Source organism: Dama dama, chromosome X (assembly GCF_033118175.1).
Source record: "Dama dama isolate Ldn47 chromosome X, ASM3311817v1, whole genome shotgun sequence".
NCBI lineage: Eukaryota > Metazoa > Chordata > Mammalia > Artiodactyla > Cervidae > Dama > Dama dama.
In genome coordinates, this window is record NC_083714.1 from 100,213,925 (window position 1) to 100,237,931 (window position 24,007).

A 24,007-nucleotide genomic window follows, 5' to 3' on the forward strand; every position below is an offset into this window, starting at 1 on the left:
AATTCAGCGCCTTCCCCGGGGAGCCCTGGCTTGCCCCTCCAAGCGGCTCTGGGTGGAGCCTGTGAATGAATGGGCTGAGCCCTTGATGTGGGCTGGCTCCTTGCTCACCAGCCACGGGGGCTGTCTGCCCTCTAGTTTTGAGGCTGCTATCCCATGATGGGACTTGTCAGGGGAAGTCCTGCCCTGGGAGCACCCCCACCCTGGATGTCCGGGCACCCGGTCGTTCCCTCTGCACGAGATGTGTGTTGAAGGTGGGGGCAATGGAAAAGCCAGTTTGAGGCAGCAACCAGCCCGCCCTGTCTGCTTCCCAGCCCCCTTTCCTCTTTGAGCCCACCTCTTCCCCTCTAAGCTCTCAGGGTGCTGTAGAAAGAGCGAGGGCTGGGAGCCCACTTGGAGCTGGCTTCCTGCCCTGCTCCAGAGCTTTCTCCTGTGTGCGCTGGGAGCCGGGACGCCACTGTCCCCAGCGCTTTGTGGGGTGGGGCAGTGACGGGGGGGGGGGTGGGGGGGGACGGGCAGTCTGGCCTCTGTAGCCTGAGCCCAGCTCCAGTCTGGACTCGGATTCCCCAGGAGGGCTGCCTTCCTGGCCGGCTCGGCCGCTCCACTGCTGACTCCCTGGCTTAGGAGCTAACAGGGCGCCTGTGCTCGGCCTGCTGCAGAGGCATCCGTGTCCCCCAGGCCAGGGAGGGCGTGCTCGCTGTGGAGAAGCCTGCCTTTCCTTTGTGCGTAATCTGGGCGGGTCCTGATATGAGAAAGTGAGGAAGTGTCCCCTTCACCTAAATGCGGGTCCCCCCCCAGCTCAGCTCCAGCACGGGGTGGGACTGGGGGGAGGTGTTTCCTGAGGAGGGAAGCCGATGGCTTCTCCAGTAAATGAATGAATGAATGAGTCTAACTTTGCATGTAGACACTGGCAGGTGGTGGATCCTCCGGTGTCTGTAACTCCTAGTATGGGGTTCCCCTGTCGGAGCAGCCACTGTTTACATCCATCAACTTGCTGACCTCTGGCAGCTGGCTGCCCTTGGTGGGGGTCTTGTTTTCTCTGCTTTAGGATGGGGTCCTAACATCACTTCTGTGTCACTGGGGTGTTGTGATGATGAGTTAATGTAAACTGCCTATAAACGAGGTGCCCACCGCGTGGCAGGGTCTGCGTGGATTCTGTCTGCAGGAGCAGCAGGATTCCTCCCGTCACCCCTAGACTGGTCCCCGGGCTCTCAGAGCCGGGGAGGGCAGAGGGGATTCAGAGTTGGGTGCAGATGGGGCTCCGGGCCCTCCTCGCCCGGGACCGCAGCCTCGGGCCGCTGGCCCTGCCTGACTGCTAACTGTGCCCCCCGTGTTCCCCCAGGAACCTCTGGCGGGACGTGACCCAGTGCCTGCGCCTAGGGGACATGGAGGCGGCCACCGAGCAGAAGCGGCGGCTGGAGGAGAAGCAGTGGGCAGAGGAGCGGAAGCGGGAGAACCTCCGCGCACCCTGGCGGCCCAAGTACTTCATCCAGGAGGTGACCCGGCCGGCGTCCGGGGCGGGGTGGGCGGGCTGTCCCATCACGGCCGCGGGCCGGGCAGGGAGGGCGGGGGAGGACCGGGCACCGCGGCCGCGGCCCCAGGGCCCTGAGTGCCGGCTGCCCTCACGTTTCCCGTGGAGGAGCCCCTGCCGGTGGGGAGGCGCACGTGGGGGCCGAGGCTCGGGGACGCGTCGGCTTAACAGAGATCGCAGACCTGCTGCTCTGCCTTCTATAGCAAATTAGTGGGAAAGGCCGGCCCAGCCCACCTCCTCACCTGGGGAGGTTGGGACCTTCCTATGACAAGCACCTCTTTAGAGCTTTGCCTCCTGTGGGGCCAGTGGAATGGACTTGGAGGGAGAGACTGGTGGGGGGTGGGGGAGGGTTGTCCCAGGTCACCATGAATCCTGGGGAAACCACTTCCCCGACCCAGCACCCTGCCCACCTGCTGGTCAAAGCGCCGCGTGCCCAATCTTTGTGGCGCAGCTGGGCAGCATCCTGAGAACATAATTGGAAACAACAAAAGTGCAGGAGCCACAGATTTTCAGGCAGGGAGTCAGGAGTCTGAGACAGTCAATGAGAGAAACCGGCCGGTGGGGACCAGACAGACCCCAGTCTGTACCTGAAGGGGTGGATGCTACTCACCTCCAGGCCATCACAGGCCAATGACCCAGTTCTTCACGAGAAGCCAGAAATCGGCATTTCTGTGGGAGATCAGATACTCAGCTGGTGTTGAGGAATCTTGAAAGGTTTAAATGCTGAGGGCCAGTGGCAGTCTGTCTGGACTGTCCCTGTCCGGGCACTGGCGGGGTCTGACTTGCGCTCCGTGGAAGCATGACCCCGAGTAGCCGGAAGGCTGCAGGGAGAGAGGGTGACCATCAGGTGGGCTGGGTCCACCCCCCAGAGGCTGCAGCCAGGGCTGTGGGCTGAGCGTCGGCGTCACGGTTGGCCGCTGCCTTAGACAGGAAGCCTGCCTGGGGACACTGAGCGGGTCCTTGTCTGGAGGGCTTGCCCAGGGCAGGTGACTCTATATTAGGGTTCTCCAGGGAAACAGCACAGAACCAACAGGAGATAGGAGTTCATGTAGATTTACGATGAGATGGTGGAGGCTGCAAAGCTACGAGATCTGTGGGTTGCAAGCTGGAACTGCGGGAAAGCCAGTGGTTTATTCAATCCAAAGCCTGAGACCCGGTGAGTTGATGGTGTGAACCTCTGCTCAAGGGCAGAAGTCCATATGAGTGAGGCAGGACGGACAAGGCCGATCCTTACCTCCTCCACCTTCGGTTCCACTCCGGCCGGGGGACATGGGGTTATCCCCTCCCCCGCATGGGGGCAGGGTATCTACCGCACCCCACCCATGCCACCCTCCTCCAGAAACACCCTTACTCTCAGGCTCAGAAACAAAACTTAACTCGGGGCTGGTCACATGGACACATCGAAGTAACCATTAAGGGATCCCCCAGGATCCGACTGTGAGCTAGATATCATCTCCCAGAGACAACTGTGTGGCTTGGCTTCTGTGGAACGCTGCACGTGAAGAAGTAAAATGACAGCAAGCCCCATTCTTTTCCCCCTAGAGGGCGTACTAAAAGCCAGTCAGTTTCCAACGGAGGCTTGAGGACACCTAAAGGATACAGCCCACCCCAGCCTGGTTGCTGAGCAGTTGGCTCCTCTAGGCGGGCGCCGGGCCCCACGCCACTGGGAGCCTCGGCTTTTCCTCACCGGTGCCGTGTGTGACTGGTATCGTCTCCCAGGGCTGCCGCCTGCTGTGGCCTTTAGCGGGCTGTAACGTCATTGCCCTGGGCAGGCTCCTCCTGCTCAGGCCCTTGTGTTTTCTCTTTCTTGTCCATTCATCCAAATACCGTCCTTTTTTCCCCTCCTGTCCTGCCGTTTCAAGGTGCTTTTTCTTTTGGGGCCAATTAATCTTCCTTGATGGAAGCCAGACAGGCCGTCTGCCGCCTCTGTGTTGTTTTGGTCATTTCGTGGGGTTTCCTCCTGAAGTGGCAGATGCGAAGGTCCCGGGGGCGCCAGGAGGGTTGGTGAGACCAGCAGCGTGGCTAGGCTGTGCGCCGTGGGGAGCGAGGCAGGGGCACAGGCTGGTGGGAGCCAGCGCTGCTCCGCAGGGTCCTCGGGGCTGGGCGGGGAGGACCCCTTTGCTTCTGCCCTCGCCTCGCCGACAGTCCCCACGTATTGATGAGTCCTCCTGTCTCTTGCAGGGTGACGGCTGGGTGTACTTCAACCCCCTGTGGAAGGCACACTGATGGTTGGAGAGGCAGAGCTTTCAGAAATAGCCCTGATTTTGTAGGAATTAAAGTGGTACGGTGTCAAGGTTCCGCGCGTCTTCCCTGAGACCACCTGAGAACACTCAAGACGCAGTACCTGAGAGAGAGATTCTGTTGTGAACGATTCGCCCCCAGACTCTGCCGTGCGATTGAGCTTATTCAAGAGCCATGTGGGCTTGCGTGTGCACATGTGTCTGTCTGCAGAGCTCCCCGCACACTGTCTGTTCACACGCATGCGCTCCCTCTGCTGGGTATCACTACACACGGAAGCACCGCACTTACCAACAGCGACGTGGGTGATTATGAGCTCCTTTTAATCAATGAGGTTTCAAGTTTTCTAGTTTTCACTTTTGCCAAAAAATGTTTTGCACTCACAAAGTATTCTCCAGTCGACAAGTCCTGTCCAGACGAAGGTGAACGGGCGTGGCCAGACTGCCATCCGACTGGGGGAAGGTGGCTCGTGCCTGGTGGAAGGTGGCTGCCACTTCACATCATGGCTGTGATTCCCACTCTGCCCCCAACTTTGTTGTTTGTTTGTCCATGCTCAAGACAGACCATCTGCATCTCCTGCGGGATGGGGAGTAGGTAGGAAGCTGTTAAAGGTGTAGGCTGGAGCCTTCCCGGATGGAGCGCCCCCTGGGAGAGCCCACAGCCAGGCCTGCCTTGGGATGGTCCTCCCACGTCCTTGCCCCAGAAGCTCTCTGATGATTTCTTATGCTCAAAGCGCTAGTCATAGTTTTCAGAAGCTGCTGCTTTCATGGTAGAAAACAAGTCCTGTGGAGACTTCACTACTTTTATCTTTGGAAAAAGGGCTTTAGAAGTGAGATATACGCATGCACATACAAACATGCACTACCACAGCCTTGTGTTTCGTTTGGGGAAAGAGAAAAGAATACCCAGTGAATTGGTTTTTGTTTTTTTTTTTTAAGCACATCTCCCTCTCTTGTTTGACCCAAACTCTGCAAGGAAACCACTGTGATTAAAACATCCATACAGCCTGCCTAATGTTCCATGGTTTCAGTTCAGTTCCAGTCTTCAGCCTTTACAAATGAGGTCAAGACATGACCAGAATATAAAGCAAGGAGAAAATGAAGTGTTTGATCTTTGCTCAATGCTTATTTTTTACTGTGCCACTCTGAGAATACTTATACAATCCAGTAGCATGAATGCTTCTCTGTAGTAATACGAATTCTGTGCCTTTCGTCTGCTTTCTTAAGACCAATTGTTCACACTTTGTAGACATTAGACAAATATATTTCGATTAAATACTCTACTTATCTGCGTGTCTGTGCTTGATTTTCAGGGATTCCAAAGTTCTGTTGGAATTGGTGGTTCTACATGAACTCATCTTTTACTGATTAGTGTTCATTTGATGAGAACAGCCATTATATTTCCATCAAAACAGTGTTTTAAACACATTAAACATCATATATGGATATTTCCCGATAAGGTCATAAGAAAATTTAACTTATATCGGGGAATGGTCTTGTTTTGAGAAGTGACTTACCAGGCAAAATGATAAGGTAAGCCTGTTCTGGTCCATTGTCTTAAGACATCTAGGAGAAGAAAGTGGAATCATTTTATTTCTGAGAGGGTAAGCAGAATAGATATATTTTGAGAGGGAAATCTATAATGAGGAGACTGCAAAGTAATCACCGTGTGTTTTTAGGTTTTCCAGTCTTACACCAGGGCATAAACTATCTGGGAGGTAAAAAATGGAGATCCATCACTTTTCTTTTCTTTTTTGGTCATGGGGGGTGGTTCATTTTGCCTTTTAAAATATTGTGAAACATCATATAAAGAATTACAAAAAGCATATTACAGTTTCAGGAATATTTATAAACACCCATGGTACCCACCGCCTGGGGAAAGAGACCTGTTTGTCCACACCTTGAAAGCCACCTTTGTGCCTCTGCAGAATTGCATTGTTTTTACAACAATCATCCTAATGGGTGTGAAGAATGATCTCATTCTGGGTTTGACTTGCATTTCCCTAATGATTTTTAGTGATGTTGACCGTCTTTCCCATCTATTTCTTGACCATTTGTGTATCTTCTGGAGAAATGTCTGTTCAAGTCCTTTGCACAGTTTCTAATTGCGTTCTATGATTTCATCAGAACTTGTATGGGTTCAGGTCTTATGATCAAGTCTTCAATCCATTTTGAGTTAACTTTGGTGTGTGGTGTAAGAGAGTGTTCCAGTTTCACTTTATTGCATGTGGCTGTCCAGTTTTCCCGAGCCATTAATTGAAGAGATTGTCCTTCCCTTTTCATTTTCTTGGCTCCTTTGGTAGGAATCAATTGACCATCCATGTGTGGGATTATTTCTGGACTTTCTCATCAGTCCCATTGATCTGTATGTCTGTTTTTGGATAGCAGCCATCCTGACTGGTGTGTAATGGTACCTCATTGTGGTTTTGATTTGCATTTCTCTGATAATGAGTGATGTTGAGCATCTTTTCATGTGTTTGTTAGCCATCTGTCTGTCTTCTTTGGAGAAATGTCTGTTTAGTTCTTTGGCCCATTTTTTGATTGGGTCAATTATTTTTCTGGAATTGAGCTTCAGGAGTTGCTTGTATATTTTTGAGATTAATCCTTTGTCTGTTTCTTCATTTGCTATTATTATCTCCCAATCTGAGGGCTGTCTTTTCACCTTACTTATAGTTTCCTTTGTAGTGCAAAGGCTTTTAAGTTTCATTAGGTCCCATTTGTTTAGTTTTGCTTTTATTTCCAATATTCTGGGAGGTGGGTCATAGAGGATCTTGCTGTGATTTATGTCGGAGAGTGTTTTGCCTATGTTCTCCTCTAGGAGTTTTATACTTTCTAGTCTTACATTTAGATCTTTAATCCATTTTGAGTTTATTTTTGTGTATGGTGTTAGAAAGTGTTCTAGTTTCATTCTTTTACAAGTGGTTGACCAGTTTTCCCAGCACCACTTGTTAAAGAGGTTGTCTTTTTTCCATTGTATATCCTTGCCTCCTTTGTCAAAGATAAGGTGTCCATAGGTTCATGGATTTATCTCTGGGCTTTCTATTCTGTTCCATTGATCTATATTTCTGTCTTCGTGTATGGCTGATTCTTGATGTTTGACAGAAAACAACAAAATTCTGTAAAGCAATTATCCTTCAATTAAAACATGAATAAAGTGGCAAGAAAAAAAAAAAAGAATCCTTCTGCAATGCATGGGATGCGGGAGACATGGGTTTCACCCCTGGGTTGGGAAGATCCCCTGCCATGCCCCATGGGAGGAGGGCATGGCAATCCAGCAAAGTATTCTTGCCTGGAGAATCCCATGGACAGAGGCACCTGGCAGGCTACAGCCCATGGGATCGTAAAGAGTCAGACAAGACTGAAGCCATGAGCATGCATGCCTACTAGCTTTGTCATAGCTGTTCTTCCAAGGATCAAATGTCTTAATTTCATGGCAGCAATCACCATCCACAGTGATTTTGGAGCCTCCAAAATTAAATCTGTCCGTGCATCGACTTCCCCCCTTCTGTTTTCCATGAAATGATAGGACTGAATTCCATAATCTTATGTTTTTGAATGCTGAGTTTTAAGCCAGCCTTTTCACTCTCCTCTTTCACCCTCATCAAGAGGTTCTTTAGATCCTCTTTGGTTCCTGCCATTAGAGTGGTATGATATGCACATCTGAGCTTGTTGATATTTCTGCCAGCAACCTTGATTTCAGCTTGTGAGTCATCCAGCCCAGCATTTCTCATGATGTGCTCTGCATGTAATTTGAATAAGTAGAGTGACCATATACAACGTTGTCTTCCTCCTTTCCCAATTTTGAAACAGTCCGTTGTTCCATGTCTTAATCTAACTGTTGCTTCTTGACCCTCATACAGGTTTCTCAGGAGACAGGTCAGCTAGTCTGGTACTTCCATCTCTAAGAATTTTCCACAGTTTGTCGTGATCCACACAGTCAGAGGCCTTGAGGCAGTCTAGTCAATGAAGCAGAAGTAGATGTGTCTCTGGAATTCCCTTGCTTTCTCCATGATCTAGGGAATGTTGCAATTTGATCTCTTGTTTCTCTGCCTCTTCAAACCCAACTTGTATATCTGGAAGTTAAAGTCCATGCTTTAAAGCATTACTGCTTGTTGAGTTTGACATATGCATACCATCGTGTAAATGCTACCACAATAAAAATGTGGAAAACGTCCCATTGGTTTGAAAATGCTCCCTTGGACTATTTGCATTCAGACTCCTTCCTCGACTCCTATAAACTGGCAACCAGAGACAGATTTCTGTGCCTATAGTTGTGCATTTTCCAGAAATCCATTGACATGAGATCATAAAATACATAGCTTTCTGTGTATGACATCTCTCATTGGCACAGCTGACATGCATCCTTCCCGTTACATGCATTAGTAGCTCCTTTTTAAATGACTGTATAGTATTCTTTTGTACCAGTATACACTTGTGGTTTTCTTTCATCTATATACCAGTTGTTGAATAGTTGGGCTGTTTCTAGCTTTGGCTATTCAGAGTACATGAGTAGAATATGTGAGTAAAGGTCCTTGTGTGAGCATGTTTTCCTTTCTCTTGGGTAAAACCGGGTGAAATTAAACCTCCTAGTAAGTACGAAAATTTCTGCTGTACTAGAATAAGAAGAATGCGCTACTGGAGAAGAGTGAAGAAATAGCTACAGAAGGAATGAAAAGGCTAAGCCAAAGTGGAAACAACACCCAGCTGTGGATGTGTCTGGTGGTGAAAGTAAAGCCCGATGCTAAAAGAACAATATTGTATAGGAACCAGAGGTATATTCAGAGAAATCTGTTACCAGTTCAGAGATTTAAATGCACAGTGCTCCAAGCAAAAAAAGGAAACAGGGGTATCTATTTATGTATTTGTTCCATGGAAGTGAGTAAAGCCATTGCAAGCATGCTGGAAAACCCAGAAGCAGAGAAGGAAATGGTTCATCAAAGCCTGTATAAAAATAGGTATTAAAAACCGTAATGTCTAGTTCTGTCATGAGTGTCTTTCTGAGACACATGCTCCCCTAAGGGTAACCTGGGGCTTCCTATCACCACAGTTTGTGGATGCATAAGAAAGACTGCACTGGAAGGAAAAAAATATAGTATTCAAGCCTCCTTGCTCATCCTGCAGAGACCCTGCGGTTCCAGGACTAGCTCAGTGGCGGGAAAACCTCAAGCAGCACAGCTCACGCCCAACTCAGGGAGCATGCGCAGTGTACCCCTTCCTGCGCATGCGCCTCGGTGCACGTACGCCTTCCTGAGCGTGCTGTGAGGAGCGTTGGGCCTGAGACGGGTGTGTTTATTCAATCCCGGTTCTTTCTGACCACTTGAGACTCACCAGGTAGGTCCACAGATCTGTCCTGTCTGGAGTTTAAGTGTGTGCACGTGTGAGGGGGAGCCAGCGAGTTTCGGGCGGGTCGGGCAGTGCGATCTGGGGCCTTTGAGGAAGAAGGCCCTCGAGGTCGTCATCTTTCTCCTCACAAGTGTCGCGACGCCATAGTTCTTGCCCTGGTGTTGGGAGAGCAAGGGCGGTGGGCAGAGGAGGGCAGGGGGTCGGATGATGGTGGGGGGAGACTTGGGGGTGCTCTTTGAGATATCTGGTTCACTGGGGCCCTGGAACTGATGAGAGGGCACAGAATCTGGAGCCGGCAGTGGGACCTGGGCAGGGGGCGGGGTGGGCGATTAAGGAGAGACCTAGAAACTGGACCGCGCTGGAGTTGTGACTGTATCGTGGGCTTTGTGGTAAGGTGCCAAGAGAGAAGTGGACCGGCTGCTCTGCATGCAGACTCACCTCAGCCACGGACACTGAGAAACTCCCCATAGTCAGGCTGTAAGACTGAGCCTTTCTTCGTGTTCCAACTGAATTCCAAGGGAGTTGGGGAAAATAGGTCTGGTGAATAGGAGTGTGAGAAGAGCAATAGCCCTGAAGTTTTAAATTCCTAGCAGTATTTCACTAAATATCTTCATGATGGAGAATTCTGTTGTGAAATCACACTTCCTCACAAAAATTCAGCCTTCCTGTGTACCTTAAGGTGATTTCTCTGCCAGCTTAGCAGAGACACAAATGGCTTTGCAAGCAACTGTATTTTGGTTTAATTGGAATGCATGTACACTCATACTTAACCAGAGTTTTCTTTTAAAAGTATTTTCACATTAAAAAAAAAATAATCAACATATGGTCATAAAAGTGGTCAAATATAGCTGTGCTCTTAAATACAATATCCGAATCACAATATTCTACTTTCAGGGAGAAATATGAATGGGCAAGGGGCATCAACACTGGGACCTGTAGATCCATATTGCTCCCGGCTGGATGAACGTGTGGTTGTGAGTATCTTACCATTTGATGTTTTCTATTCGCACAAGTTTATTTTTGAGAAAATGATGTTAAGTAGTACAGAAGCAGTGATACAGGTCTTCCATGCTGATAAAGGGTGACAGCTTGTCTTAGGAAGGAACACGGATCCAGATATATTACAGTCTGGCATTGCCTGGATGAGTGTACTGTTAAATTGCCTGGAAATGTGCCCAGTGACTCCCTCCTCCTGCTTATTAACAACAGATTGCATACTTCCATCCCAGCATAGATTGAAATAGCTTCCAAGTCTTTCTGGGCAACTCTTACGGGAGCTAACACTTCTCTGTGGGAAGAGTCACTTTATTAAAAGGAAGTACACAGAATTGTGTTGGAAAAATATTGTTAGGTTTACTTATGATCAGATATATCTGTGTATTATCTATGTTTATGCTATTAGATGTATTAACAACAAAATGTTTTTATTTGCATGCACACTCTCCTAGGACCCGCAGCCCAGTGTTGAGCAACCTCAAGAAGAGGAACCACCAGCTGAGATTCAGGATATCACACCTGAAAAGGAGGAAGTAACTGGAAAGGATCCAGTGAATCCTGGTGAAGACAAGGAGAAGGATGCCTCTGAAGGTAAAGTATATCTGTGCATCATGCCTTAAGACATAATCAGTCAGAGGAGGAAAAGAAACATTAGAAAAGGACTTCAGACAATTCCTAAAATCCTGAGGAGAGTATAGTTTGCCAGTTAGTGTGGTCGCTCAAATTTTCCCTTGTTTTCAAGACAGAGAGGGGGCAACTAAGTTGTCTGAGGACAACCCTGGAAAAGGAAAATGGTAATAGCATTCAGAAACTTCTGCTTTCCCTTTTCTCCAGCAAAACATTCCTGGAATAATGCTCCTGAGGTTCTTAGTCGTTACATCTTTACCATACTATCCTAAGGCTTTTAATTCATAACACTGAGGGAATTAATATCATCATTCCCTTGTTTATATTGTATGCTTTACAGCTGACTTCATGCATTGTTTTTAAAGATTCTGTCCTGGAAACTGATCTCTGGGAATTGGCTGTGGCAAAGACTGGGGGTCAGGGTGGAGATAGTCCTGATGTCAAGGAGGAGATTGCATCAAAGAGAGAGCCTGTTGAAATGCCAGAAGCAGGTATGTTATCCATTCAGAAAGTAATTTATGTGGTTTCTGTTTTTCCAGAATATTATATCTTTAATAATATAGAGGGAACACTACTATTATTTTAATAACAGAGTTCACATATTCTTTGAAAGATAGTTCAGACCTCAGTTCCCTGAGTGTCTGACTTACAGACTTTCGAATAAAGAAACAGACAGGGTCAAAGCCATATCGAGTTGAAAATAGGAAACCGTTTTCTTCATTATATAAGTACTTTAAGCAACAGTTAATAATTTTCAGGTTTTTTTTTTTAATAATTTCTGCTTGTAACAAATATGGAATGCATTTGTAATAAATATCAGTTTATATGAAATATGCTCAGGCATTCAAACAGGTTCTAGTACCAGCTTTAACATAATGTGTGTGATTCTGTGAAATCCCTTAACTTCTAAACTCGACTTTACTCATATAAATTGTGAATTCAGAACAGATACACTAAAATGCTCATTTTTCAATGCTCATTCTTGCGTTCTCTGATTCTCTTTGATGGAATGCATACAAGAATACTCTTTTTCATGATGTATTTATCATAAAATATCATCTCGAGTCAAATTATAACAGGGGAATTGAGACTTCATTTTCTGATGGGGGACACATGTACACCCATGGCTGATTCATGTCAATGTATGGCAAAAACCACCACAATATTGTAAAGTAACTAGCCTCCAATTAAAATAAGTAAATTAATTTTTTAAAAAAGAAAATGAGCCAACATTCTGCTTCGTGTTTGTTAAATTCTCTCAAATTCTGAATTCTCTAGCTCTTAAAAAAAATAGTTGGATTTTCAGTCCTTTCCCCAGTGAAGCATGAAATGACTGAACAATGAAATGGCAAAAGATAGTCTAGTTTCCTGTTTCTGTGGCTGATCAAGTTGAGAGAGTGCATGTAGTCAGTGATATTCAAGGCAGGTGTGAGTAAGTTACATATGCTAGGCACACCACCTGCCCCCACGTTTGGTCGTGTTTCAGGGGGAGGGTTGCTTATTTTAGTTGAAGGGTCATTGCTTTACAATACTATGATGGGTTTTGCCATACATCCCACTCTCACTCTTAAAGAACTAATAAAACCCTGAGCCTCATGATATGATCGTCTCTAATCATATGAAGTATGTTATTTTTCCTCTTTGATACATGAGTTTAAAAAGTTTTGAAGGGCAAAGATTGTAACTCTAGTTCTTCCCGCGTAATCAACTTAGCATGTTTCACATACGTGTTTTCCAAATTGCTGACAATTAATTGCATGGTTCTGATTTTAAAGGAAGAATTTCACAGTTAGGGAAGAATTTACTGTGTATTAGCCTTCTAAATATGTTCACTTTACATTTTTGTTCCATTCCATTAGAACATTTAGACGAAAATACAACTTTCAGACTACTTTCAAGTAACTACACAGCATGATTAAAATATTCTCATAGAAAAATCTTAGCCCTAAATATGTGTGCCATTTAAAAAGAAAAATACATAAATTACAAAGTCCATGAATACAAAATCCTACACCCAACATAAAAGGTAAGAAAAAGAGCAACAGAATAAACCTAAGGGAGAAAGAAAACGATACTGAATAAAAGACAGGTATGAATTGTTAGGAAGAGGAAAATAAACTCAACTATTAATAAATAAAGACAGTGTGCTAGTTTACATAATTTTTTAACATATATATGTGTGTGTATACACACACACATTTTTAAATATTCTTTTCCGTTGTGATTTATCACAGGAGATTGGACATAGTTCCCTGTGCTGTATAGTAGGACCTTGTTGTTTATCCATTCTGAATAAAATTGTTTGTATCTGCCAACCCCAAATTGCAAGTCCATTCCTCTCAGTTTACATAACTGTGAAGAAAAAGGACAGAGCCCAAGTATACATAATAAGAAATATGAACCCAGACAATAACAGTTAGTATCTTACAGAATTAAAACTGAGTATAATCTGGAACTCAGATATTTTCAGAATATTGATGAAATGGCTAATAGGGTGGGAAAACAAATATTATTTAACATACCCCACAGTAACTAAATAACTAAACATCACAAATGCCGTGGATGAACTTGAAATTGGTCAGAGTTGTCTCTCAAAAGCAATTATCATTTAGAAACAAACAAAAAAATCTGCTTTTCCAGATTTTCTTTCTCTCTTACTTGCTTTTCTCTCTGACTCATACTCCCTCTTGCTCTCCCTTTTCTTCTCTTCTCTCCTTTTTTCCTTTTCCCTTTTTGGTGTGGCTGTGAGAAACAGTCCTATTTCTGCTTCACATTTTGATGTCACCATGTCACCAGTGATAGTAATGACTTAAAATTAGTGTCAGCATATAATTTATTATACCAACTGGAATGCTTTCCAGGGTGAAAAGAAACATTCCGAATTACATGAGGGCCACAAGTAAAAAGGGGGACAAATGTTTAACCGACTTCAAACAACCATATCAGGGATAAATTAGAACAAATGAAAATTTCTACACTTTTCCACAGTAGAGAAGAAACAAATGCAATACTGGCCTCTTTATTGACTTCACTTAAGCAGTAAGAGAGATAACAACTGTTTAGCTATCCTATATTCGGACTATTATTTCAAACCAACACATTTGAATGATACTTTTTTGGGACTTTTTGTTTCATTTTTTGTGTATTTTGTTTTTCTTAGGGTGTTTTTTGTTGTTAGATATTTTACTGAATGTGTACACAGGTTTGCCTTCTACTGAAAACGACCTTCTGATAGGTTCAATTGATTTCATTTGTTCTGAACTCAGTGTCCTCATTGTCTTGTATAACTAGGAAGAGTAGTGTGTTTTTAAAAATACTGGTAATATGCTTGAAAAGTCTGTAAAATCTCTAGAGAGGATTAACTGAAGGTAAGCCAAAGGGTCGCCCTTAGTGTTCTTGTTTTAGTCCATTTTATAAAACTACAACTGCAGTGAACTTTCTATACTTCTCTTGTCATCGAAATAAAGTTCTGCTATGTAACTTCTTTAATGTTTATATTGTAGGTGAAGGGCAACCATTTCCTTGAAAGAAGATAAACTGAAATGATCTATGCTGTTCTTACGTTGTATATTTGACTGTTAAAGTTCTGTCAATAAAGTTTCGTTTTCTCCTGGCACATTTTTTGTTAAAGTTATCCCTGGCTGTTTAATGTTATTGGAAACTCATGGCTTGTGATTTTTATTGTCTAGTTGAGGATGTACGTAGAGACAGAATGTTTGTATATAGATTTTCTGTCCAACAATTCCTCTAAATATGCATATTAATTCCACAAATTTAGATCTAGATTATTTTTGCTTTGCAAAATAGACTATTATATTTGAATATCAACAGTGTCTACTGGCTTAAACCTTAAACCTTTCCTCATTTTGCAGCATTGAACAAGCCTAGCCAGAATAGTCTTGACTAAAGCAGGTGATAACTGGCATTTTTTCCGATAGGAAATGAGAAATCTTCTCCATTTCAACCTGTTTGTGTTGCTTTTTTTGTAGATATACTTTATCAGAGTAAGTTCCATTCTATTCCTAGTTTGCTGTTTTGAATATAGATTAATTTTCATCAAACACTTATAATGCATCAATTGTGATGATCATAGAATTGTTTCCCCTCCATTTTTCTATTAATGTGGTGAATTGCAGTGGTAACCTTATACATTTAAACCACGCTTGCACTTCTAGGGGTAACAAAATTTGGTCCTAACATATTCTTTAGGTGTAATCTACATGTTAATACATATACATGCATATATACACCCACACATAAAAAATTCATAAAAGGCTTTCGTCTTCTCTTGAATAAATGGGTTTACAAAATGTGCCACCCAAATCTCATACGGTGTCCCTGATGAAATCATTGACAGAGAAACAATTTTTTAAAACTTAATATATTTGTATGGTCCTATAGAGAAATGGAATGCCAAAGCCACTGTTAACGGTTGTAGGGAGATAGGACAAAACTGCTGTCAAATTCCATGGCAAATGCCACAACATATCTTTCACACATTTCCGACTTGCCTTCCAAGTTTTTTTGGGTGCAGGGAGAGAGCAGCCACAAATATCTTTTCTTCTCCATGACGTCCCCTATTGGCTTGATAGTGACCAGATCTCAGAAGCCTTCCAACTGTGTGTGTGTGCGTGTGTGTGTGTGTGTGTGTGTGTGTGTGTGTGTGTGAATCACACAGTCGTGTCTGACTCTTTGTGACCCCATGAATTGTGGCCCGCCAGGCTTCTCTGTCCATGGAATTCTCCAGGCAAGAACACGAGTGGACTGCCATTCCCTTCTCCAGAGGATCTTCCCAGCCCAGGGATCGAACCCTGGTCTCCTGCAGATTCTTTACCGTGTGAGCTACAGGGAAGTCCTCCAGCTGTCTGATTCCTCCCTTATATCCTTATTATTATGTAATAACAAAACGCTTAGATCTCTGAGGCCCCCTCTCCATCCTCACACAGCAAAAATATATATTTGTGCAACATAGGACCTATTCAGAATGCACTCTGCTTAAGGAATAACAGGGCATTATAAATAGCAGCTGTTGTGCCCTTACAGAGGTATGAAAACCCAGGTCCAAAAGGACTGAAAATGGGAGGTCTTTTGATTTCGTGGCTGCAATCACCATTTGCAGTGATTTTGGAGCCCAAGAAAATGACATCTGTCACTGCTTCCACTTCAGTTCAGTTCAGTCCCTCAGCCGTGTCCGACTCTTTGCGACCCCATGAACCGCAGCACGCCAGGCCTCCCTGTCCATCACCAGCTCCCAGACTTCACCCAAACTCATGTCCATTGAGTCGGTGATGCCATCCAACCATCTCATCCTCTGTCGTCCCCTTCTCCTGCCTTCAATCTTTCCCAGCATCAGGGTCTTTTCAAATGAGTCAGCTCTTTGCATCTGGTGGCAAAGTATTGGAGTTTCAGCTTCAACATCAGCCCTTCCAATGAACACCCAGGACTGATCTCCTTTAGGATGGACTGCTTCCACTTACCCCCGTTCTATTTGCCAGGAAGTGATAGGACAAGATGCCATGATCTTAGATTTTTAATATTTGAGTTTTAAGCCAGTTTTTTCACTCTCCTCTTTCACCATTATCAAAAGGTTCTTTAGTCGCTCTTCACTTTCTGCCATTAGAGTGGTATCATTCTGTGTATCTGAGCTTGCTGATATTTCTCCCAGCAATCTTGATTCCAGCTTGTGAGTCATCCAGTGCAGCATTTCACATGATGTACTCTGCGTATAAGTTAAATAAGCAGCATGACAATATACACCCTTGTCGTACTCCTTCCCCAATTATGAAGCAGTCATTTGTTCCAACTCTGGTTCTAAGAGTTGCTTCTTGACCTGCATACAGGTTTCTCAGGAGGCGGGTCGAGTAGTCTGGTACTGCTCTCTGTTTAAGAATTTTCTGTACTTTGTTGTGATCCACGCAGTCAGAGATCTTAGCATAGTCAATGACACAGAATTAGATGTTTTTCTGGAATTCCCTTGCTTTCCCCATGATCTGACGGATGTTGGCAATTTGATCTTTGGTTGTTTTGCCTTCTTGAAACCTAAGTTGTGTATCTGAAAGTGAAGCCTAGCTTGAAGGAGTTTACTAACCAGGGGGCTTCAGAAATTGGGGACAATCTAAATGGAGAAGCTTAGGAATTGGATGGTGCGAAGGAAGCCTGATAAGAGAGACAAGAAAAGGAAGCTCTCCTTTCGATGTTGGTAGCAAAGTGGGCAGAGACTAGACCATGCCTTCAAGTCCTTGTATAGGAGAGTAGCCTTTATCTCGAAAGTGATAGTTCTGCAACTGTAAGAGGGAGGGAGAGGGTGGGAAGAGGGAGACAGACACCCTGAGTGAATATGAGAGACCCGTTAGAAGGGGGTTGACAATTAAATGGAGGGAGGCCTTGGACTAGAGCAGATGTGGTGGACATGGGAAAAAGTAGACGCATTAGACATTTACGAAGTAAAATGGACAGAACTCAGCAAGAATCTGGACTTGAGGTGAAGGAGAGGGAATTGTAAACATGGTTTAGACCAAGTTTCTGTGTCCTGTCATAAGAGTACAAAGGTGTCATGGGGAATCCTGGAAGTTGGCCAGGTCTGGGAAGAATTCCAACATACGATTTTTATGTTTTTGAGCTCATGGTCTAGATGGATACAATAACCAATACTGAGATACTTAAAATTTCCTTTTCCTTTAAAGAAAGTATTGAGGTATAATTTATATACAATAAAAGCCAACACTTTAACGTATTACCGTTTGTAGATTTTTGACAAATGTATACCGTGGTGTAAATGGTACCGCAATAAAAATGTAGAAAATGTCTCATCGTTCAAAAATGCTCCCTTGGGCTATTTGCCATCAGACTCCTTCCTCCACTCCTATACCCTGGCAACCACAGATACATTTCTGTGCCAACAGTTGTGCTGTTTCCAGAAATCCATCGACATTAAATCATATAACCTGTAGCCTTCTGTATCTGGTTCTCTCATTTGCACAGTTAAGATGCATCCTTGCTCTTACATGCATTAGTAGTTAGTTTTTTCTTTTTTTATTACGGTGTAGTATTCCTTTGTACACTTTGTATACTCTTTTTTTTTTGTATACTCTCTTGTTTTTCTTTCACCTGTATACCAGTTGTTGAATAACTGAGTTGTTTCTATGTTTGGCTGTTAGGAATACATGTGTGGATTATTTGAGTAAAGGTCCTTGTGTGAGCATGTTTTCCTTTCTCTTGGGTAAAACCGGGTGAAATTAAACCTCCTAGTAAGTACGAAAATTTCTGCTGTACTAGAATAAGAAGAATGCGCTACTGGAGAAGAGTGAAGAAATAGCTACAGAAGGAATGAAAAGGCTAAGCCAAAGTGGAAACAACACCCAGCTGTGGATGTGTCTGGTGGTGAAAGTAAAGCCCGATGCTAAAAGAACAATATTGTATAGGAACCAGAGGTATATTCAGAGAAATCTGTTACCAGTTCAGAGATTTAAATGCACAGTGCTCCAAGCAAAAAAAGGAAACAGGGGTATCTATTTATGTATTTGTTCCATGGAAGTGAGTAAAGCCATTGCAAGCATGCTGGAAAACCCAGAAGCAGAGAAGGAAATGGTTCATCAAAGCCTGTATAAAAATAGGTATTAAAAACCGTAATGTCTAGTTCTGTCATGAGTGTCTTTCTGAGACACATGCTCCCCTAAGGGTAACCTGGGGCTTCCTATCACCACAGTTTGTGGATGCATAAGAAAGACTGCACTGGAAGGAAAAAAATATAGTATTCAAGCCTCCTTGCTCATCCTGCAGAGACCCTGCGGTTCCAGGACTAGCTCAGTGGCGGGAAAACCTCAAGCAGCACAGCTCACGCCCAACTCAGGGAGCATGCGCAGTGTACCCCTTCCTGCGCATGCGCCTCGGTGCACGTACGCCTTCCTGAGCGTGCTGTGAGGAGCGTTGGGCCTGAGACGGGTGTGTTTATTCAATCCCGGTTCTTTCTGACCACTTGAGACTCACCAGGTAGGTCCACAGATCTGTCCTGTCTGGAGTTTAAGTGTGTGCACGTGTGAGGGGGAGCCAGCGAGTTTCGGGCGGGTCGGGCAGTGCGATCTGGGGCCTTTGAGGAAGAAGGCCCTCGAGGTCGTCATCTTTCTCCTCACAAGTGTCGCGACGCCATAGTTCTTGCCCTGGTGTTGGGAGAGCAAGGGCGGTGGGCAGAGGAGGGCAGGGGGCCGGATGATGGTGGGGGGAGACTTGGGGGTGCTCTTTGAGATATCTGGTTCACTGGGGCCCTGGAACTGATGAGAGGGCACAGAATCTGGAGCCGGCAGTGGGACCTGGGCAGGGGGCGGGGTGGGCGATTAAGGAGAGACCTAGAAACTGGACCGCGCTGGGGTTGTGACTGTATCGCGGGCTTTGTGGTAAGGTGCCAAGAGAGAAGTGGACCGGCTGCTCTGCATGCAGACTCACCTCAGCCACGGACACTGAGAAACTCCCCATAGTCAGGCTGTAAGACTGAGCCTTTCTTCGTGTTCCAACTGAATTCCAAGGGAGTTGGGGAAAATAGGTCTGGTGAATAGGAGTGTGAGAAGAGCAATAGCCCTGAAGTTTTAAATTCCTAGCAGTATTTCACTAAATATCTTCATGATGGAGAATTCTGTTGTGAAATCACACTTCCTCACAAAAATTCAGCCTTCCTGTGTACCTTAAGGTGATTTCTCTGCCAGCTTAGCAGAGACACAAATGGCTTTGCAAGCAACTGTATTTTGGTTTAATTGGAATGCATGTACACTCATACTTAACCAGAGTTTTCTTTTAAAAGTATTTTCACATTAAAAAAAAAATAATCAACATATGGTCATAAAAGTGGTCAAATATAGCTGTGCTCTTAAATACAATATCCGAATCACAATATTCTACTTTCAGGGAGAAATATGAATGGGCAAGGGGCATCAACACTGGGACCTGTAGATCCAGATTGCTCCCGGCTGGATGAACGTGTGGTTGTGAGTATCTTACCATTTGATGTTTTCTATTCGCACAAGTTTATTTTTGAGAAAATGATGTTAAGTAGTACAGAGGCAGTGATACAGGTCTTCCATGCTGATAAAGGGTGACAGCTTGTCTTAGGAAGGAACACTGATCCAGATATATTACAGTCTGGCATTGCCTGGATGAGTGTACTGTTAAATTCCCTGGAAATGTGCCCAGTGACCCCCTCCTCCTGCTTATTAACAACAGATTGCATACTTCCATCCCAGCATAGACTGAAATAACTTCCAAAGTCTTTCTGGGTAACTCTTATGGGAGCTAACTCTTCTCTGTGGGAAGAGTCACTTTATTAAAAGGAAGTACACAGAATTGTGTTGGAAAAATATTGTTAGGTTTACTTATGATCAGATATATCTGTGTATTATCTATATTTATGCTATTAGATGTATTAACAACAAAATGTTTTTATTTGCATGCACACTCTCCTAGGACCCGCAGCCCAGTGTTGAGCAACCTCAAGAAGAGGAACCACCAGCTGAGATTCAGGATATCACACCTGAAAAGGAGGAAGTAACTGGAAAGGATCCAGTGAATCCTGATGAAGAGGAGAAGGATGCCTCTGAAGGTAAAGTATATCTGTGCATCATGCCTTAAGACATAATCAGTCAGAGGAGGAAAGGAAACATTAGAAAAGGACTTCAGACAATTCCTAAAATCCTGAGGAGAGTATAGTTTGCCAGTTAGTGTGGTCGCTCAAATTTTCCCTTGTTTTCAAGACAAAGAGAGAGGGGGCAACTAAGTTGTGTGAGGACAACCCTGGAAAAGGAAAATGGTAATAGCATTCAGAAACTTCTGCTTTCCCTTTTCTCCAGCAAAACATTCCTGGAATAATGCTCCTGAGGTTCTTAGTCGTTACATCTTTACCATACTATCCTAAGGCTTTTAATTCATAACACTGAGGGAATTAATATCATCATTCCCTTGTTTATATTGTATGCTTTACAGCTGACTTCATGCGTTGTTTTTAAAGATTCTGTCCGGGAAACTGATCTCCGGGAATTGGCTGTGGCAAAGACTGGGGGTCAGGGTGGAGATGGTCCTGATGTCAAGGAGGAGATTGCATCAAAGAGAGAGCCTGTTGAAATGCCAGAAGCAGGTATGTCATCCATTCAGAAAGTAATTTATGTGGTTTCTGTTTTTCCAGAATATTATATCTTTAATAATATAGAGGGAACACTACTATTATTTTAATAACAGAGTTCACATAGTCTTTGAAAGATAGTTCAGACCCCAGATGCCTGAGTGTCTGACTTACAGACTTTCGAATAAAGAAACAGACAGGGTCAAAGCCATATCGAGTTGAAAATAGGAAACCGTTTTCTTCATTATATAAGTACTTTAAGCAACAGTTAATAATTTTCAGGTTTTTTTTTTAATAATTTCTGCTTGTAACAAATATGGAATGCATTTGTCATAAATATCAGTTTATATGAAATATGCTCAGGCATTCAAGTAGGTTCTAGTACCAGCTTTAACATAATGTGTGTGATTCTGTGAAATCCCTTAACTTCTAAACTCGACTTTACTCATATAAATTGTGAATTCAGAACAGATACACTAAAATGCTCATTTTTAAATGCTCATTCTTGCGTTCTCTGATTCTCTTTGATGGAATGCATACAAGAATACTCTTTTTCATGATGTATTTATCATAAAATATCATCTCGAGTCAAATTATAACAGGGGAATTGAGATTTCATTTTCTGATGGGGGACACATGTACACCCATGGCTGATTCATGTCAATGTATGGCAAAAACCACCACAGTATTGTAAAGTAACTAGCCTCCAATTAAAATAAGTAAATTAATTTTTTAAAAAAGAAAATGAGCCAACATTCTGCTTCGTGTTTGTTAAATTCTCTCAAATTCTGAATTCTCTAGCTCTTAAAAAAAATAGTTGGATTTTCAGTCCTTTCCCCAGTGAAGCATGAAATGACTGAACAATGAAATGGCAAAAGATAGTCTAGTTTCCTGTTTCTGTGGCTGATCAAGTTGAGAGAGTGCATGTAGTCAGTGATATTCAAGGCAGGTGTGAGTAAGTTACATATGCTAGGCACACCACCTGCCCCCACGTTTGGTCGTGTTTCAGGGGGAGGGTTGCTTATTTTAGTTGAAGGATCATTGCTTTACAATACTATGATGGGTTTTGCCATACATCCCACTCTCACTCTTAAAGAACTAATAAAAACCTGAGCCTCATGATATGATCGTCTCTAATCATATGAAGTATGTTATTTTTCCTCTTTGATACATGAGTTTAAAAAGTTTTGAAGGGCAAAGATTGTAACTCTAGTTCTTCCCGCATAATCAACTTAGCATGTTTCACATACGTGTTTTCCAAATTGCTGACAATTAATTGCATGGTTCTGATTTTAAAGGAAGAATTTCACAGTTAGGGAAGAATTTACTGTGTATTAGCCTTCTAAATATGTTCACTTTACAATTTTGTTCCATTCCATTAGAACATTTAGACGAAAATACAACTTTCAGACTACTTTCAAGTAACTACACAGCATGACTAAAATGTTCTCATAGAAAAATCTTAGCCCTAAATATGTGTGCCATTTAAAAAGAAAAATACATAAATTACAAAGTCCATGAATACAAAATCCTACACCCAACATAAAAGGTAAGAAAAAGAGCAACAGAATAAACCTAAGGGAGAAAGAAAACGATACTGAATAAAAGACAGGTATGAATTGTTAGGAAGAGGAAAATAAACTCAACTATTAATAAATAAAGACAGTGTGCTAGTTTACATAATTTTTTAACATATATATGTGTGTGTATACACACACACATTTTTAAATATTCTTTTCCGTTGTGATTTATCACAGGAGATTGGACATAGTTCCCTGTGCTGTATAGTAGGACCTTGTTGTTTATCCATTCTGAATAAAATTGTTTGTATCTGCCAACCCCAAATTGCAAGTCCATTCCTCTCAGTTTACATAACTGTGAAGAAAAAGGACAGAGCCCAAGTATACATAATAAGAAATATGAACCCAGACAATAACAGTTAGTATCTTACAGAATTAAAACTGAGTATAATCTGGAACTCAGATATTTTCAGAATATTGATGAAATGGCTAATAGGGTGGGAAAACAAATATTATTTAACATACCCCACAGTAACTAAATAACTAAACATCACAAATGCCGTGGATGAACTTGAAATTGGTCAGAGTTGTCTCTCAAAAGCAATTATCATTTAGAAACAAACAAAAAAATCTGCTTTTCCAGATTTTCTTTCTCTCTTACTTGCTTTTCTCTCTGACTCATACTCCCTCTTGCTCTCCCTTTTCTTCTCTTCTCTCCTTTTTTCCTTTTCCTTTTTTGGTGTGGCTGTGAGAAACAGTCCTATTTCTGCTTCACATTTTGATGTCACCATGTCGCCAGTGATAGTAATGACTTAAAATTAGTGTCAGCATATAATTTATTATACCAACTGGAATGCTTTCCAGGGTGAAAAGAAACATTCCGAATTACATGAGGGCCACAAGTAAAAAGGGGGACAAATGTTTAACCGACTTCAAACAACCATATCAGGGATAAATTAGAACAAATGAAAATTTCTACACTTTTCCACAGTAGAGAAGAAACAAATGCAATACTGGCCTCTTTATTGACTTCACTTAAGCAGTAAGAGAGATAACAACTGTTTAGCTATCCTATATTCAGACTATTATTTCAAACCAACACATTTGAATGATACTTTTTTGGGACTTTTTGTTTCATTTTGTGTGTATTTTGTTTTTCTTAGGGTGTTTTTTGTTGTTAGATATTTTACTGAATGTGTACACAGGTTTGCCTTCTACTGAAACCAACCTTTTGATAGGTTCAATTGATTTAATTTGTTCTGAACTCAGTGTCCTCATTGTCTTGTATAACTAGGAAGAGTAGTGTGTTTTTAAAAATACTGGTAATATGCTTGAAAAGTCTGTAAAATCTCTGGAGAGGATTAACTGAAGGTAAGCCAAAGGGTCGCCCTTAGTGTTCTTGTTTTAGTCCATTTTATAAAACTACAACTGCAGTGAACTTTCTATACTTCTCTTGTCATCGAAATAAAGTTCTGCTAAGTAACTTCTTTAATGTTTATATTGTAGGTGAAGGGCAACCATTTCCTTGAAAGAAGATAAACTGAAATGATCTATGCTGTTCTTACGTTGTATATTTGACTGTTAAAGTTCTGTCAATAAAGTTTCGTTTTCTTCTGGCACATTTTTTGTTAAGTTTATCCCTGTCTGTTTAATG

At 43.1% G+C, this 24,007-nt stretch overlaps 1 protein-coding gene and 1 long non-coding RNA gene across 2 annotated transcripts in view; both read left to right on the forward strand.

Annotated features, from left to right (window-relative positions):
- The window catches only part of LOC133052784 (oxysterol-binding protein-related protein 10-like), an 80,275-nt gene extending 75,250 nt beyond the window's left edge, over positions 1 to 5,025 (forward strand). Inside the window, exons 8-9 of the mRNA XM_061137633.1 lie at positions 1,340 to 1,493; positions 3,710 to 5,025. Of these exons, the coding sequence (XP_060993616.1) occupies positions 1,340 to 1,493; positions 3,710 to 3,754 (199 nt within the window). The 3' untranslated portion in view covers positions 3,755 to 5,025. The remainder of the gene's footprint in view (positions 1 to 1,339; positions 1,494 to 3,709) is intronic.
- A 13,606-nt stretch (positions 5,026 to 18,631) lies between these two features.
- On the forward strand, positions 18,632 to 20,850 carry LOC133051954 (uncharacterized). Its single transcript, XR_009691975.1, has 4 exons — positions 18,632 to 18,720; positions 19,627 to 19,706; positions 20,182 to 20,317; positions 20,723 to 20,850. It is a non-coding gene; the product is annotated as an uncharacterized LOC133051954 (long non-coding RNA).
- Positions 20,851 to 24,007: the final 3,157 nt, after the last annotated feature.